The 19,175-nt window shown below is 39.2% G+C and overlaps 1 protein-coding gene and 1 long non-coding RNA gene across 2 annotated transcripts in view; one reads left to right on the forward strand and one right to left on the reverse strand.

Moving 5' to 3' along the window:
- The window catches only part of LOC309689602, a 395,670-nt gene that overhangs the window by 166,138 nt on the left and 210,357 nt on the right, over positions 1 to 19,175 (forward strand). The gene's annotated exons all lie outside the window — the stretch shown is intronic.
- On the reverse strand, positions 1,232 to 18,037 carry rab15 (RAB15, member RAS oncogene family). The gene is made up of 7 exons (XM_082506147.1): positions 17,687 to 18,037; positions 6,217 to 6,277; positions 4,804 to 4,864; positions 4,094 to 4,171; positions 3,457 to 3,546; positions 3,217 to 3,282; positions 1,232 to 3,110 (listed from the first exon to the last, which is right to left on the reverse strand). Exons 1-7 carry the CDS (start codon positions 17,808 to 17,810, stop codon positions 2,949 to 2,951), a joined length of 642 nt encoding a protein of 213 aa, XP_082362273.1. The 5' UTR covers positions 17,811 to 18,037; the 3' UTR covers positions 1,232 to 2,948.

The raw sequence follows: 19,175 nt of genomic DNA on the forward strand, positions 1-19,175 counted from the left end.
GCACACTCAGCAGAAAATACGTTTTCACTAACATTTGAAGGAGAAAAATGTATGTGCGTCTGGTTGTACTAAAATTTAAAGATTCAGTAACTTGTGCAACTCACCACATTCAATGCCAGTGTCATTGTGAGAGTTGCCATGCTACCAGTGACCACCAACACTTGCACAACAGATTGTCTCATGTTTTAGCTTAATGTGGATTCAATAATTTACATACTTGTTAAGTAACAAATGCTGACAGCATCCTTAACTTGTAGTTACTGGACTGAAATTGCATTTTTTATGGTTAGGTTTATACACTGGCAACATCTGGCCAACTAGAGGGAAAGACAGTGGTTTGCTTTGAGAAAGAAATTTCGAACACTTTAGACTCATTTTCTGTCTAAAGTGAGAGCAGTTCAGCATATGATATGATACCATTACCCACACATTGATAATTATATAACAATACTGTAGGGCTGTTCGATATATAACGATACATATCGGATGATGATATAAAAACATCTATCGTTTCATTTTACGCTATCATTTGTTTCGTGGTGTCGCAAAAGAAACTGTTTACGGCAATATTTTTTCATCGTGTTGATGGTCACTGTAGTGGCTACATTCATTTCTTAAAGTTATCTCTTTCTCTTATATGTAATGTAACCACACTACGGATGGACAAGCGCCCGTTTTTATGCGTTGTGGTTAGCAACAATGAAGGTAACACCATCGCGTGTCCGCTTGTTCATGTTCCACATAAACCTTTCACAATAAAGCTCAAGATCCTGTTGAGACTTTTCAAAATAAACTGAATCACGTGAAAAAGCAGATTATTCACGGATGAGAAGTAAAAAAAGAGCCGCCAGGTGCTAAAAAATAAACCTTAGACTCAAACGTTAGAATAGGCTTTTCCCCGCAGCACGCCGTGTAATAAATACAAAGAAAACGGCGGTTGTTACAACTTATGTCTAAAAATGTATAGTTTCATGCATCGGTTAAAACACTCGACTCCGGGTAAAGGACGCGCAGCTGGAAACACTTCACGCAAGTCGAGCTGCCCGAGATTCACAGAATTTACAGAAAATGTTACATTTTTGTGATTTATATCGTTATCGGGACGATAGAATTCTTATATCGGTATATGAGATTTTGGTCATATCGCACAGCCCTACAATACAGCAATTCTATGTTACTGGACACACTGCAATACCATCATCTGGTAAGAGTAATAATGGCCATTAAAAGACAAAAAGCAGGAAACGTGTCATTTCAGGGATTCTGATAATAATTATTAAAAAGGGGTTAAATGAGCAAAGGTTTTATGTTTTTGCCATTAAAATCTTGTCTTTAGTACCTGAACATTTAGCATAGTACAATGTAGTGCATCTCCAAATCATATTTAGTGATTACCAAGAAGACATCTGAGCACAGTGTCATATAACTGCAAGTATTTACTCATAAACATCAGACATCATTTCTTCAAGGTTAACATGTTGCATGTAATATAGTTACACAAATGCAATTAAAGTAGTCTGAAAGAAAGAGAAAAATAAAGTTCCTGAAAACAACACAGATAAGTTGTGTATCTAGAGTGTAGTCCAGAACATAATTCGCTACGACATACCGCCGCTTCACATGTTGCACACGTTAACAATTGTTTTGAGTAGCATTTAGTAATACTAAGTTGCAAAAAATGTAGCCAAAGTTCATCTTTCTGTGTCTACTCTCCAAACAGGCAACTCTGGTCAAATACTTCACTTATATTACGGTTAGGTGAATATTAACTTCATTGAAGTTACAATGAAAAGAAAGGAAAGGAGTGTGAAACGCATGCAGAACCCTCATTCGTCCTTTGTTAAATCTGTGAGCAAACAAAAGAAAAGGCATCTCCACTGAACTCTGTACAAAACAGCTATTAAAAGAACAAAATGATCGATACATTATTATCTTCACAAAGGGAATATTTTAGACCATCGAGAATACCCATGTGGACTTTTTATACAGCCTTCTACAGTGAAGTTCATGACGTACACTTGCTAATGAGTCTATCAATCTACATTGCTTTTAAAAACGTGGTATGTACAATGCAATATGCAGTCAGCGATCCACCTGTACTATAGTTTCTTCTATAAACAAACTCTATAAAATAATAAAAATACCTTCTGTTTGCTACAGGGAAACTATATTATTTTGCTCTCGATGTTTCCCTCGCCATAGACTGGTAAATCAGACCACTTAGATAATATTACAAGCTGCAACACTTCCTCTGTTGTCATGATATGTATGAAAACAATGCAAACAAAATGCAATAAAGTGGATGCATATATTCAGAATCATTTCGCTCCGTTGAAGGAAGCCACTGCAAGTGCAAATAAAACCAAAAACGAACGGAAGAAGAGGAAAAACAGGGATGTAATGACCGCTGGACATCTCGAGTGCTGTTTTTGCAATGCATATAGCACCCTCTTGTGGTAATTTCTTGTACTGGATCTAAAGCATTTGAAGGTAAAAAAGGGGATTTCAACCAGTTCCTCTGTACTCTACATCTGTGTAACTTATAAAGAAAACATTATCAGATTTTCATTTTCACCCCTTATAGAAGTTTTGTGTCCATTGCCAAATTTGCAGTGGATAGAGATCACATTTGGTTACAAAGACATGCTAAACTGTTCAGAAAATGGTGAACATTCAGCTACAAGGAGGCAAACAGTCTTTGTTCAGCAAAATATTTCTCGCTTGACCCTTAAAACTGCTCTCAAGTGACTTGTTAGCACTTTTGGCCCTGCCCCACCAAACTAAATTAAAATACTAAGATGAAACATAGCTGATATCAAAATTACAGACACGTAAGCCTCATCCTCTGGTGAGAAAAAAAGAAAAGAAAAAGGAAACACATTTTTCCAGGAGTGTGCAAAGTGTGTGGCATGTGTGACATATGTTCAGTCAGGATTCAAGGTTTTCCTCTAACACCAGCAGCCTTTGCGTTGGTCGCCAGCAGCACTGTCACAGAGTCCCTCCTCTTCCTCCAGAGCAGTGAGATTGAGCTCGTCGTTAACGGACATCCGGAGTAGATCCAGGTCCTTTTTGTTGGCTGCCAGCACCTGCTCAGCCAGTCGTGTAAAAGTCTTTGGAGGAGACACATAGACATGATGAGACACCCCGTGATGCAATTACAGGTACATGCATTTCTGTGCATGGCCTTGAGAGAAGTGTCTCCCCGTGTAACCTCACCTCTGTTATATTATGATTGGTGAAGGCACTTGTCTCAAAGAAATCCATTCCATAAGCCTTGGCCAGCTGGAAGACAGATTACGGTGAAAATGGGAGCAAATGGAAAAAAACTGAGCACGTTATGCTTCTTTAGTCCCTCTCTCCCGAATAATCCCAGGTATCTAAACAGCAAAGCAGAGCCACAAAATCGAACTCAAGTTCTGCTAGGTACACATAGCCATCGATGCCAGAGTGACCCACCTTGATGCCTTGCTCAGTGGCCACCTGCCTCTTGTCCACTTCATCCGACTTGTTCCCTACGAGGATCTTCTGGACCTTGTCAGGAGCGTACTGCAGGGGTTTGTGATGTGGACACGAAGAGATGTTTACAGACAAGGGAGAAGAGCAGAAAACAAAGCGATAAGACAGCAGAGAGATGTTTCAAATGCCAGGAGAATGCAGAGAGCGCGACAGTGTACAGGAAATGAGACCTAGATTAAAAGCAAGTGGGAAGCGTGCCAGCATCAATAGGTGATATATTTGGAGAGACCCATAGAGGAAATTACATTCATAATGACTAAATTAATAGCATAAGATCACCTGGGAAACGATAAAGGGGAGCGGAAGACGAGAGAGCTTTATGAAGAAAAAGTGAGCGCATGTGGAAAAACCGTGTTCTTTCCGATATTTATGACAAACGAAGACGAAACACCGTAAACGCAGAATAGCTGTCAGGTCAGTGTGTTTGGTTTCTATCACACCATGCCAGCCATATGTTCTTCGTCAAGCTGGAGCCTCTGCACACTCGGTCCATTTGTTACTTCGGGCCTTTCGACAGCGTTGAAGAAAAATGTGCCTGATTTATTGAGTTCTTAAATCCCAAATCACACTGACTCACCTCGTCCACGTCGCTGGCCCACTTCATGATGTGCTGGAACGATCGCTCACTCGTGATGTCATATACCAGGAAGATGCCCTGAAAAGAGACGGTCAAAGATTTTAAAACAACAACAACATGCATATTTTTCAAGCACCTTTGAGATCCATGTTTACAAAATGTTGCTTGAACCCTTTTTGGAGCATTTCATAACACGTTCCTATGATTCCCATAAACAAATCAGACTAGCACTTGGAAAACTGGCTGCCTCTACTGGCAGTGTGTTCTGTGTTGTGAGCCACAGTCTGGAAGAGAAATCCACTCAACTGTTTTAGAGCACAAAACAGGATAAAGAAACTTTCCTTTCAATTTCATTACCAGTTTCTGGTAAATAGACAATTAGGTTTCAGCCAGTTTAACCTCTTTAGCAGCCCAAAACAAATTTCATACTGCTGCGAAAGGGCTACACACTCCTTTGAGGAAAGGAAGAACATTTACGACACCACTAGTCTCAGATGAAATCCTTTTGTTGTGAAAACCTCAGGGTAGCGGCTCCACTATGATTCCTTTAAGAGAAGTAACATAAGCAGCTGTAAGGATTAGGCAAGGGTTATTCTTGTAGCTGGAACAAACTGAATCTAAAACAGATTAGACTTAAATTTGTACTGTGTGTGTGCAGAAATAATATTGCATCAATTTATGGCAGAGTAACTGTAGGAGACTTAAGCTACCTGCGCTCGTCTGTAGTACTGCTTAGTGATGGTCTGGTACCTTTCCTGGCCCGCAGTGTCCCTGCAAAACAAACATATATGAATATTCATTTTGTGATTATAATACAATGACATGGAGTGCAGGAGGCAGGTAATTAGAAGTGTTGAGGCTAAAGAGGACACTTAGCAAAATCTCGACCAGACACCTAAAATACCTTTTCAGCTTTTCAGACAATAACAAAAAAAAGGGCAAACTGTGGTCAGCAGAGCTTTTTTTAGTGACTCTTGTGCAGCTTTTGCAATGTCAAAGTTAAGACTTCAGGTAGACAGATGTATGTGAAATGTGGGTTATAGGCTCTCTAGATAAAATGCAAAAAAAACCAAAAAAAAAAACAGCAGTTGATCTGTGATCTGGTTAAATTCATAAAAGTCTTTTCTAAAAAAAAAAAGAAAGAAGTTGAGCGATTTAGCTGCATTTTAACAATTTTTTGCATGAAAAGAAAATTCCCTCATGCATTTCGATTTCTACTTAATTCTACAACGTCAGTGTGACGCATCAGTGGTTAAGTTTGGGAAAATGTCATCACTCTAGTTGTGAGTTATGACAGGGCACAAACTCCAGGTTTGGTGCTACAAAAATAGTAAAACATACGTGACTAAAATGTACGTGCTATCTTCTAGGTGAAGTCAAAACAGGTGGGCTTTAAACCTGGATGCTATCTGAAGGCCGCCAGATGAAGATAGCTGAGGTTGGAAAAAGAAATTTTATCCTATGGAAGTCTCTGGGAAAATAGTTTTCTGTGTTACAGTTTTTGGACTCAATCATTCATTTTTGATCTGGGAAACTATTAAAAAAATATTTTGTAAATCTTGGTCATACTATGTCTTCAAATCGAGAAATATCTGTGGTTTGAAATCACTCTTTCATCTGTGGTTGTGCCTTTTGGGTGACCTGTGATATAATTATCTGACAAATAGCACGGCTTATTGTGCACTAAAGTTTCTTTCAGCTTTTCCTGTTTAATTTTTAAGAAACACAGATGACGTTCCCAACACAACCCTATCAGGATTTGTCTCTCCCGCTAACTGTAAACAAGGGAACTTGTGTAGGCCAAACGTGTTAAGCACTATGCTGATTTTACTTTATTTTATCACTAATTAGCAATTATGCAATTTATGAATACACCTTGCTAACCAAGCTTGTTATCTCCACCCTTCAATCCAAATATGGTCCCTTTGTGCTCAAATAACCCCCCGAGATGGCAGCGGCCTTAATGCCTGACATGAGGTTATAGAACAGTAGTCCACATATCAGTAGCTGGCATTATGGTTTACATAATACTTTTTTTAATTTTTCACATGCAGTCTATGGCTAACCCTTCAAACAACATACAACACCTTATAATAAGATTTTGTCTCTTTCCAGTTTCTTACCATATCTGTATGCGGACTTTGATACCATCTACTAGTAGTGTCTTCATTTTAAAGTCGACCCCTGCAAGGGAGAAGATACGATGAGGAAACACAGCATCACATTCACAAAGTAGCTTTATTTGATAGTTCTCCCAGAGACAGCCTAAATGCTCTGACTGTTGTCAGAATTGTATACACTCTCCTTTCGGTAAGCGACCAACATTAATTAACCAAGCTTGTCCGACAGATGGACGTTTACCACTATCTGCTCCAGCTTTGCAACATCATAGGAAACATTAACACAAAGAGAGGCACATCATCCCTGTATAATCAGCCTGAGAGAAGGTCGAGCTAATGATCCAGTGAGCAGAGTGCTCGTTTAGTTCAGTCCTTTGTATTGACTGCGTGGGGGAGGGGTTGGGGAGGTGGAACAAGAAAAAAAAAGAGCTATATGATAACTGAGCACAACATAACAGCAAACAGGAGGGATGGGAAGAAAGAAAAGAGAGCTGGGAAGGGGTTAAGTAAGCAGTCACTCACGCTTCAGTGATCTCTGATCTATTTCAGACAGCTGAGTGTGATATTATTCACAGAAAGTCAGACAGGGGCAAGTTTATTTGTTATCATGAGGACTGTCCATTTTTAAACATATATGAGAGTTTTTAGTTTTTAGGCATTTATACTTTGCTTGTAAATGTGCAGCATTTTATGGAGACATGGACAAACATACATGGAAATGCAGTATATAAAGCAAAAACTAGGTTTTGCACAAGTCTGTTGAGCTTGAAAGTCAATATTTGCTATGAGCATTTTAATTATTCAAGCCTCAGACAAGCTTTCTTGTAATGTCTTTAAGCAGATTCAAAACTTTAAAGCTCTACTTTGGATGTTGGCTGCCTTTTGTTCTGTTCTCTGTCAAGATGATCCCATACTGCTTCAATAATATTGAGGTCTGGGCTCTGGGGAGGCCAATCCATGACTGATATTTGTGCACCGTGGCATTTTTTATTTACCACACATGCATGCTTTTACTAGGTTTGTTTTATAAAATGTTTGGAATCGTTGTCAGGACAGAAAAATGAAGCTTTTACTGCTTTCCACATCTTACCATGTTGACATATGCCAGGTTTTTCACTAATAGTTCTTTGTGAATCACATTCTTTGTGCAAAAACACTATTTCATACAATTTTTCCTTGCATTAATGAAAGCAATGCTTAAAATGCTAAGTTTTTGTTAAAGGCTTCTAAGACCAAAATGCAAAAAGACACAATTTAAAATTGGTTCTTCGCTGAGTTGGCTGTTATTTGTATACACAACACTGGTTCCCTTGAGTTAGGTGTCCTTTTTAATGCTCTAAAGACTCATAGGTAAGTCTTAAGTGGTTAACAAATTAAAAGACTTTGCAACAGTGATGTGCAAGGAGTGGACTTCAAATGAATGACAAAGCAACAAATCACCAAAGATAAACATTGAAAGAACTTCAGAAACTCTGGAAAACTCTTGTTCAATATAGCCTTAAAAATTATAAGAAATTCTGGCTCCTTAGAAAAAAACATATAATGAGAAATATATATAATGGGAAATGAGGACTTTTTGACAGTAGTGTATATGTAATAAGACTGTAGAAGAAGAGCCTGAAGCCAGGATCTCAGAGAAACTGCAGTAAACTGAGTCCTGTTTTGCATGGCAATACCCCCAACCCCCCTGAACATCAATAATAACAAACAACTGCTATAGTAAGTCTTTAACGTTTGGATAAGATACAGTAAAATTCCTAAACAAAGCAATCAGATTTTACATTCAACTACAGTCATTGTTTTCCTCATCTCCTTTCTCTATCTATAATGCAGACTAATGCAGTTAAGTCAATACAAAGCACACCCACAGGCTTCTATAGACCGCACTAATCCCTGGGAAATCAATTAACTGTTCATCCCAATTAACCTGATACTCAACACCCCTGTGCCACAGCCAGCATCACGCGCACAGAAAGAGCTACCGGGTCCAATCGATTCACAGAAATGGAAAACGTCCTGCTTGTGTTTTTTATTATGAGGTTCATTTTCTAAGACACTGACATAAGGAAAAGCTGGCATATCTACTACAGCTGGCCGAACTTGTTTTCAGTTTATACTTGGGCTAAGAAGGAGTCCAGTGAATGTTGCTGGAGGCTAGAGTGAACTGGCTTGACAATAAGGGGCCTCATTTAAAAGTTATACTCAACCTTTGCCTTTGACCAGAGAGATTTCAGACTAAATGAAAGGTCAGCATCACAATCAGCAGCTTGCTGCGCCCGAGGCTTGAGACAAGAGAGGAGACCATTAAAAAAAGATGCTGTCTTCCTGCATCGTATTAAGCAAGTCAGATAGTCATTCATGGAAATTGTAATGATTTGAGCAGAAAATGCGGATATAGACAGAAAGCCTAATGGGCTCTGCAGTTTAGCAGTGAATGTCTACAAATACGAATCTGACCAAATCTGGAAAATCAAGAAAACTAAACTGACAAATCATTAAAGTCTAAGTTCTATTTCGAGAAAAGCAAGTCATGCTTCAGCCTACACGGTCTTCTTTCAGCTGCTAAAAAAAAAAAAAAAATCAACTTCAGTGGGTTTTTCATCCAGTCAGACATCCTGCCAGCCATTTTACAAAACTTATCCTATTGACAGGAAGAAGGGGTTTTTCCATCAAGCTGGCATTGGACAAGCAGGAACCTCTGAAGCTGAAAAACCCAACAAAAACTGCAGTTGCTAGAATGGCCACTTGAGGCTTCAAAAATGAGCCAGTCCCGATAGACTTTCATGTTAAAGGGCCAACTTTACAGCAGAAAAAAGTGTGTTTACAGCCTGGTAGAAAAATTGTTTGAGCCTCTTAGGACAGTTTCCCTCTTCATAACAATTTAAAGTTGTTTTATTCATAACTTATTTCTCTGCACAGTGGAGTTACGAGTGTGGTCACCTTAACTTTCAGTTCATCTCCGCTAAACGAAGTTGGCTCTCCAATGTGTTTGTGCCTTTTTGAGCATTTAATGGAATAATCAGATTAATATTGATGCAGACCACCAAAAAGGTTCGTACTTCAGCTTTGCATATCTATGCCTTTTCATTGCATGTATACAGTTCACTTTGCTAACCAAACTTGCTAGCATTAGCACCCCAGCCTGTGGGCATTTTTAGCTCTAAGAAAAACCTGTCAGCGGCCAAATGGTAACACTGAACCTCCGCTATGCAGAATTCAACACCCATGCGTGGCATCACCGTGGCGACATTCATCTTTTATATTGCTTTTGATTACTTTATAACAACTGTGCGAAATGAGGCAAATTTAGTTGTAGTTGCAAAGCACGTAGAAACAAAGACAGCCTTCAACATAAAAATGTCTGTTTTCTGAGCTTCTTTTCCCCACATTTTTCAGTCTGCATTAGAAAAAATGTAGAACGCCCTGAATACTGCTGTTCAAAGACAGAATTTTTAAAAAAAAAAAGCATGTGTAACTGCTGTTACAGCCATAAATGTTGCAACTATCTGCAATCGGTTAAAAAAGCCTTAAAAGGAAACACACTAGTACATTTGATTGACAGTCTGTTACTATTCGAAATGTTATTGCTTTTTATTGTCATGAGGGAATATATGCTAGAGAATAGAGCTGAATCGTGTCCGTGACTTGCACACATTTGAGTTAGCGATATGAATACTGCATACTAAATCCTGCGCTCAGCTTTTGTAGCTCTGTAAAAAAAAAAACATTAATCTTGAGGAACACCTTGAAAAAAACAAACGCTTCTTGTCAGCTTTGCTTCTTCCCTTCAGAGGCACAATGTGCACAGTATGAGAGACAGCAGTTAATTGAACACGGCAGCATTTCACAATCAGCAGTTTGAGAGCCATGTAAAAACAAATGGCTACACACTCAAAATTGACTTGACTAATTACTGGGATGACTATGTTTGACTGTGCAAGACGGATTAGGCAGTAAAATATGTCAGCGTGCTGTAGGTAATGGTGACAGGCTCACTAACAGATGGATGGACGGATGGATGCTCTGGCACTGACACCCAGTCACTGGGGGATGGATCTGACATGCATGACTAGCATTACTAGCAGAGGACAGACAACAGCTGTCAACAGCTGTTGTCTTTGGGGAACACAAGGACAAGGGGCAATCCTTCTTTGGCAATAATAAACTTGTCATTAATCTGTATTGAAACACAATCTTATTGGGATTCTTCAGTACCAGGAACACATAGAGGAAAAAAGGTGGCAAAACTTTTTTTAAATTTAAGGCTGATAATAGCACATGAGGGAATAAAAGCAAGAGCGAGGATGTGAGAGCAAAACACGGGGTTTGAGGGATGTCAAGGGAGAAAACCAGTGGAACATGTCTTTTTAACATGGCTAAAATATCTGAGCCGGAGGAAAAATTCTACAGAATTTTAGAAAAGGTCCAAGAGAAAAGGTTGTCAAAGTGTTTTAGGACTGAATACCAAGTTATGCAGCCAACATGTGACTGAGGACCAGAGAAGAAAAAGACACGTCATTAAGTTAGCATTTGTAATGTGTCTATTCATAGGAAAGGGGTTTATGCTAGTTTATAGTTAGTGAAGTAGCTTTTACATTCCTTGGCACCTGTTGTATTTGACAGTTGCAGGATGACACAGTCTGCTTTAATGGGTTGAAAAGAAGGTTATCCAGGAAAAATGTTGCTTTAACACAGTATAACAAAAACTTTGGATGATTAATACTGAACCCTTGGAGTGATTTTATAACAAAGGGTCTTCTAACTACACTCAAGCCAAGTAGATGGCAGAAATGTACCTTACTAATAGATGTCAGCTGCTTCAAAGAAGAAGGAAACAAATAAGTATAGAAATGCTGAAGGCAAATGCTGATGAGTTTAAGGAATCTCCACTTAAAACCTTTTTTTATCAGTACTAAAATGTCACATGTCTTAAAAAAATTATTTTAGAAAGATTTAATTAAAATGAAATCTGTTTAAGGATCTTGAGGTGTATGAGTGCATGTATGAAAAACTTCTGCAAAGCCTCCAGAAAGAGTTGTGTAAAACATATTCAATTCATGGAGCTTACTTCAGTCAGCAGTGGTTGAGAGTTAAGACTGAAAGTTTGACAGAAGAAATATTTAGAGTTGCAAAAGTAGTAATCTCACAAACTTCTGTAGCCTGTACCTAATCTGTGCTTGAGGGTGGCAGCTCAGCCGTGTGATCTGAGCCACTTCTCGCTGAACTGTCTGCAGCTGAGCCACATTGTGGATGAAGGAGGAAGTTGTAATGGTGATAGAAAAAGGGGACCTTCTTCTGGTTTTGGTGCGTCAATCTTGGCTGTGCACTGTGAATCTTTTTGTGTCCGAGTAACCATTGAAAATGACTCTCAGTATGAAACGTTCAGGGTCAATTGGTCAAAAAGTTTATACTCTATGATTAAATGTTAGATACAAATTCTTGTGCACCTAATTTAGGAAAGAACCAATTCTAAATGGTATCTTTGGGGAACTGGATAACTGGAGAAAAAAAAAGGCCTAAAAAACAAAAACAAAACTAATCTACAGCAAATGAACAGCATCTGAAAGTCATTCAGAAAGAAGGAAATCATTGTCGATGTGTATGCAGGAGGTCAGCAGAGAGGAATATCACTGAATCTCTCCAGTTGTACATCTGTAAAACAGAGTGCAGGCTCTGTCGTGGTTTGGGGCTGAATTTTAGCCAGCGGTGTTGGGAATCTTTTCAAAACTGATTAATTTATGAACACAAAGTACCACCGGATTTTGTAATACCATATAGAAAAATGAAACAACAGGTCAATTTTTCAGCATCACAATATTCCCAAATACTTCAAATGCAAGCACACGTAGATAGTAACACTATCAGTCATGGATTGGCCTTCCCAGAGCCTGGACCTCAAAGTTACTGAAGCAGTGTGGAATCATCTTGACAGTGATCAGAACAAAATCCAAATTAGAGCTTTGAATGTCCTTCAAGAAGCCTAGCAAACTAAAAGACGCCTATAGTAGTAGAAATGAGGGTTGACTCAAGACAAAACGCTGTATACTGTGTGTATTTATATCTTTTTCCTGTCTTTTTTAAGAAAGACACATTAGAGACGTGACAGGAACTGCAGTAAGAGAAACATGCAGTAAAGTCGCCAGCCATCTGAAACTTCCTGACAAATACAACCTCAACTATAGCCACCTCAGCTGACATAATATACTCGTAAGATTACGCTATCTGTGCTATGGACAGGCGCAGAAAAGCCAAGTCTATGACAACACCTCTGTTTCCCTGATAACCTCCTACAATAGGATAGCCATCTGTGCTGGCCATAATCCATTTCTGACCCTTTAGAGCACTGAGCTTATCGAGCAGCAGCGAGCTACGTGTATAACCATAACACCACCGGGATAAGTACAATGTGGACAGCTGCTTATTGAGCTATGATATAAAGCAGCACAGGGCTGATATTTTATTGGTGTTTTGACAGCCAGGAGGTCCAATGAGGCCAGTGACAAGACTGGCAAGGTAACAGTGAGGAAGATTAAACTCAGCCGTGTGACTGAATACCATTACTAAATCATCTCTGCAGCTGCTCTTTGTCAGACAAGTGTGCACGCTCCAGCCCCCGAACACAGCTATCTGTGAAAATAAAATGAAATACCTCAACAAGAGAGGAAGTATTACTCATTCAGGTGCGATCAGAACTCTTGCTCCAATTACCGTGGCCTTGTTTGACTCTTAATATTCAATCTTTCCATTTTTAGTCAGCTGAAACTAGAAAGCTAAGTCATAGTTTCTCGTTTCATACATGCAGTGGCAGTTTTAATGACTATAGCACTGATTTTATTTCATGGTAAAGAGACCAAGTGACTCACACTAACTGCCTATCGAACACCTCTTTCAGAAGGCAATGAATCTAAATATGCTGGAAGAAAGTATTGTAAAAGATATAGGAATTTTTTAAGGTAAGTAAGGTGCTTTATTTTGTGAATACTTCAAATGCTTGTGTTAAATCTAATAGAAAATAATAATAAAGGCAAGTTTCTGTGGAGTCTAATGATTTAAAAGCATATTAGCGATGACCCACTACTTCAATTAGTGCATAACATACAGAAATTTAAAAAATAAACTGGACCCAGGCCAGACATGGCTAATTAAGGAAGTGTAAATATTAAGTTCATATTTAAAAGTAATGTGGTGTTATTTCGTACCTAGTGCTTAGATTTTGATTGCTGTGGATGTGTTAAGTGGTTTCCAGTGTAACATGGCAACGGTGAATACTAATGAAAAAAGGGATCTTGTCTCAGTGCAAGAAAGACAACAAACTTAACTCAGGAGACGCAAATGTGGACACGGATTAAAGCTTGATTTAGTCTTCTGTGGGAATTTTTAATCCTACGCTGCAAACGTCTACGCCATTCAAGTCATTGCAGGTTGCTTTGACCGGACGTATAGTTACACTTCTCACAAGGTGCACATCAGGTTACGTGGAAGGTTACGCCATAAGCTTAAAAGAGGTTCCTGACTATGTCACAAGTTATAAAGTAGATTTCTGGCAGAAGATTTGTAAGTCACACATGACGGTCTGCACTGCGTGAGTATTTTGCCTTCAGAAGTGCTTTAATTCTGCATGATACAAACTTAACAAGTTGCTGGAAACATTCCTTAGAGATTTTGGACCACACCGACATGATAGCGTCACATAGTACCCGCAGATTTGTCAGCTGCACGTCCAATCATGATCAAATCTCCTGTTCCATCACATCCCAAAGGTGCTTTACTGGATTAAGATCTGATGAGCATGGAGGCCATCTACGTGCAGGATATTCAATGATATGTTCCAGAAAGATGATTGAGCTTTGTGACATGCAGTCTTGCTGGAAATAAAAACAGAAGATGGCTAATCGGCCATAAAGGGATTGAGATGGTCAGCAGCAGTACACGGGTAGGCTGTTGTGTTGGTGCTAAGGGGCTCAAAAATGGTGCCGAGAAAATATCCCCCACACCATTACACCACCACCACCAGTCTGAACTGTTTACTCAAGGCAGGATCAATCATGCTTTCATGTTGCTTATGCCAAATTCTGACACTATAATCCAAATGTTACAGCAGAAATCAAGACTCATCAGGTCAGGCAACCTTTTTTCAGTCATCTGTTGTCAAATTTTGGTGAGTCCACTGAGAGGTAGGCTCAGTTTCTTAGCTGACATGAGTGCCACCTGGTGTCCTCTTCTGTTGCTGTAGCCCATGTGAGGCTCAACGTGTTTTCACAGATGCTTTTCTGCATACATTGATTGCACTGAGTGCTTATTTCAGTTACCTTTTCCTTTCTATCAGCTCAAGGCAGCCTGGCAATTCTTCTCTGTTCTCTGACTGTAAACTTTGGAGATGGCTATGCATGAAAATCACAGCACTTCAATAGTTTCTGAAATACTCAGACCAGCCCATCTGGCACCAACAACCATGCAATGTTCAAAGTCCTTAAATCACTTTTCTTCTTCTTACTGATGCCCTGTTTCGAATTCATGTCCATTGTCTTGATCGTGTCCACATGCCTAAATGCACTGATTTGCTTCCTTGTGATTGGCAGATAGATATTTGTGTAAACGAGCAGTTGAACTGGGTTTTGCAATAAAGTGATTGTATATATAGATTTACAGCATGCAAAATTAATCTTCCAATGGTTATTAAGGTATCGGCGTTAAAATTACATTAAATAACAGGCTGACAATATTACAGTGTATAGCCAATATTTTACACAGCACAGTATTGCGATGTTTTTATAGAAGGAAACTTGATCTAAATTATAGTAATTTCAGTGTAAAAATAACTGTTTAATGCTAGAAAACCTGTCTGCATGTACTTTACAGTAAATGAATGCAATTTGACAGTTTTATATTTATGTATAACTTAAAATTGCTTCCTGCAGAAATGGCAGGGACTGACCTGTCATCAAATGCCAAAGAGCATTTACAGGTCACGTGACAACAAAATGCTGTAAAAACACAGGAAAATGCAGTTCTAGAAACAGTGGGCGTGTTTTCCCAGCTATGTTTTTATAGTTTTGGTCTGAACCAAGCCTGTTAGTTTAACAACATGTCAACATGACAATATCCTCCACACAATGCCAGCTAAACAACAACAGCTAGTTGAAATCCATCAAAACAGCTAGTTTTGATGGATTTCAGGTGTGGAAACACTTAAAAACCCTTCCCCCACAAGTCACAGCTGACAACCTTAATTCATGCTCTTGTGGCTATATGGGAGAAAATTCACCGTCTTCAAATGCCTTGCAGCAGATTAATGTCTACAGTATAACAACAGCAATGAAAATTCATATATATGTTTTCAGGTATCCACATACTTAGAAATATCTATTCATTATCACACTGTTTAGGAGCTGTTAATGTCTGCATGTTGTGATTGTAGCATTCTGAGTAACAGCAGGAGCATCAGCTTAATGAGAGACAAAGGTTTTATAGTGTTTTATGAAGGAAAAAATGAGAAGCCATGGGAGCAGCAGTTTTTGGGATAATTAGGAGCAGGAAAATGAATGAGTGGACCGTAAAGGGGTGTGATAAATAATGGAATAACCAATGAGGGGGACAGGGGAGAGAATTTATATCCCTCTGTCAGCGTGAAGGTTGGGAAATGATTCATTGAACCGCTGAAGGAAAGCACTGATGATGGTCACTCTTGAGCTCCTGCTCTCTCTTTCCCTTTGGAGTTTGTGGGCCCTGTTTATCAGAAGAATTAACTTTTAATTATTTCATGAAAGACCTCTCAGTGTGGCTTATAGGCACCACCTGCTGCCAACAGCTCTTCTGGCCCATATGAGTCTGGATTTCACTGCCTGCCAGACGGCAGATTCTTACCACATCCAGCTGTGCTTGTGAACACTGGGTATGGTCTAACAAAAGCACAAAATGATCGATATAGTCATCATTTTCAACATACACAAACAGCTGGGATTTTCCTTGTAGGAGACAAGAGAAAGGCTTGCTGCATAGGTTGTAAGCATCACTCTCTCCAGGGTGGAAGTTTCCTGTGGAGTGCTATAGGTCTAGGACTTAAAATAGCATACTGCAGCCTTTGCAGCTGTATGCATGTGGGCATATATCACATCTGGCTGGCAAAAACATGAGGGAAGACAAGCCTTTAAATGAATTTGAGCTTAATAGAGTGTGGATTATTTACAGGAGCATTATTCAAACTAATACAAAGGCATTTATTTAACTACTAAAGGAGTCCAAAAATAAAAAGGAAGAAACAAATAGAGACACGGTCGTGTTTATATTCCCTTTTTATATTGGATCTTGTGAAGTAATATCCGCCTGTAAATACATGGCTTAGCACCGGATTCATGATTCATTGCCTCGACCTTATCTCGACAACATGTTCTGTGTGTCTTTTCACTACAAGAGTCAGTTATCACTCACAACCAGCAGGAGCATTTCCTGACTTTTTCTTCACCCACGGCAATGTTTGTATGCTCCCTTCTTCATTTCTGGCAAATTGCAGATCTCTCTATTAACTAAACACACACAGAGAGCACAGCCTGCAGACTCTGCAGCAGCATGTGAGTAAAACCCACTGCTTACTGTATATCCTTATTTCCCTCACCTCAAAGGAAAACATGGTAATGCGCCTGTCGTGACTCTGAATCCAAACTACGAAGCGCACAGCCCATATTAGCTATGAGAATGAAGGCTGGCTCGGCTTTGCTGAGTCAATAGTCATCGACGGGGAAGTGGCAAATCTACGAGTTTGTTCTGCAAACAGAGAAAGAGCTGAACATGTCAGCCCTGTCAGTCACAGAGAGAACATCTGATTAGTGCATACCAGGATTGTGTAACTGATATTTAGTCAGTGATGTTTGCAGTTTTAATCATTTGACAAACTCTCATTTTACAAGATTTTACATTTTATTTAAAGACCTCACAGAATGGGTCACTAAATTTGTGCCAGGCATTGAGTTGAGAAGGAACTTTGATCAGAAACCACTTGCAGCCAATTAATGTACACCTGCTGACTCCAGGGCCCCAGTTTAACCGGTAACAAGGATGCTGATGCAAAACGTCCACTTCTCATTCATATATATGAGAATATATATATATATAAATCTTTTTTGTTATTTTTTTTGAATGGCACTCGTTTGCATAGTCAGTGCCAAGCGCTGGTAGTTGGTGAACTCATCTGCATGGCTGCCAAGTGTTGGCTCTTCCCCTCTCAGGGCTTCTCCAAACAATCCAATCACGCTTTTCTATTTCTGCTGTATGAATTCACTGCTATGGTTAAGTAATAACGCAGCACTTTCCCGTTCAACCTTATTGGATCTAATTGGTAAAAAATTATTGGCCACAAAAAAGGGACACACACACATATAAAACGATGAAAGAGGGTTAGGATAAATCAGGAAGCTGATCAACATGAAGTGCAGAAAACAGGTAACAAACGAGTCCTGCTGGCAGTGCAGCGTCTTACCGATGGTGGAGATGTGAGATGGGTGAAATTCGTTGTCCGTGAATCTGCATAACAAGCATGTTTTCCCAACCCCAGAATCTCCGAGAAGCAGGAGTCGGAAGAGCACATCGTACTGCTTAGCCATAGTGTTGCACGTATTGTTGAAATATAAAAGCCGGAGTCAGCTAACTCAGCGATGGACGAACGACCCCTCCCCACCTGCATCCCATATCTGCTCAGAAGCTCAGCATAAACGGCTTTGACTTCGCTTTTTTTTTGCTCACTGGTGTTGGGTCGGTGGTTAACAAAACAAGGATGCCCCAGCTCCACAGTCAGCCTCCAGCTTCCACTGGGCGCGGTGGACCGCTGTCAGGTGAGACTCGATGATAAAAAGACACTTCCGGTGATGTTTTTCAACATAAAAGTGGCCCTTTCGCGCTACTAGTTTTGAATTTTAAGATGTTCTGTACACGCTGTTGGCTTTAAAAGTTCTGATAGTGACAACAAATAATACACCAGGCCCAAATTTCCCAGACTTTAGCTGTTTAAATCTGCCAAAACAAAATCTAAAAATGTTTATGAATTACAAAACATAAATTGGTTGTTTAAAAACGTGTTTCTAAAGCTAGGAAAAGACATAAAGCTTGTCTTTTTTTTTCCTTAGGCAGGTATGGTGCTATTGGTGTCTTGCAGCACATTTCTGGGATGCAGTAATAACAACAATAATAACAATCAAGTCCAAACAATCTGCTACTTTGAGTAGATTATTATTTGTAGCATCTACAGGGCTAGGCGCCACAGAGATAGGTTGGATATACAGCCTGTATCTGTCCCGAGACAGGATCTACAACAGACTGTTCCAGCTATACTGCTACAAGGTCAGACGTAGGAAATCTTTCATACCACATGCAATAATTCTCAGCACTTAATACATAACAATGTATATGTCTGACAGACAGTCATCTCTATAATACTAACAACAACAACAACAATTATAGTCCTAAAGTTTTACTCAGGACCAAACCATGTTACCTTTGTGAATGTGACCTACAAGCATACTTTAACGGCTAAAATGAAGTGGCAAAACGTCCTGGCTTTATAATTATGAGCTACAAGCATACTCTGATGGGCAAAGTTAACCCTTGTGTGGTGTTCGTATTTTTGTTACTCAGCCAGTGTTCATGGGTCTGGTGGACCCGCTAGAGTTTTGGCTTTCCAAATTAACACTATCAAACAATTTTATGTTAAATTACTCAACAGATGTTTACTTCATCCCAATTACAAGACATATGAACAGCAAACATGGTTAATTTTTTCCCTTTACCTTTGTTAGATCACATTTATGAATTAATGTGCTTCTCGTTTTTCTTTTATATAAAATGTTATAAATAAATCAGTTATAATCAAGTGGAGTGAGTGGAAAGACACAACACATTTACACGTGAAAAAATAATTAATTGTTTAATTTTTCTTTTGAAAAAAACTGAACACGGGTCTCACAGACCCGAAC

Source organism: Aulonocara stuartgranti (assembly GCF_965226115.1).
Source record: "Aulonocara stuartgranti genome assembly, chromosome: 15".
NCBI classification, from domain to species: domain Eukaryota; kingdom Metazoa; phylum Chordata; class Actinopteri; order Cichliformes; family Cichlidae; genus Aulonocara; species Aulonocara stuartgranti.

Excerpts from the sequence above, each read along its gene's own strand:
- rab15 (XM_082506147.1), bottom strand. The coding sequence starts at position 17,810 with ATGGCTAAGCAGTACGATGTGCTCTTCCGACTCCTGCTTCTCGGAGAT. Across the intron at positions 3,547-4,093 it reads GGGCCAGCGACGTGGACGAG|TACGCTCCTGACAAGGTCCA; the intron begins GTGAGTCAGTGT and ends AAACCCCTGCAG. Across the intron at positions 3,283-3,456 it reads CCACTGAGCAAGGCATCAAG|CTGGCCAAGGCTTATGGAAT; the intron begins GTGGGTCACTCT and ends TCTGTCTTCCAG.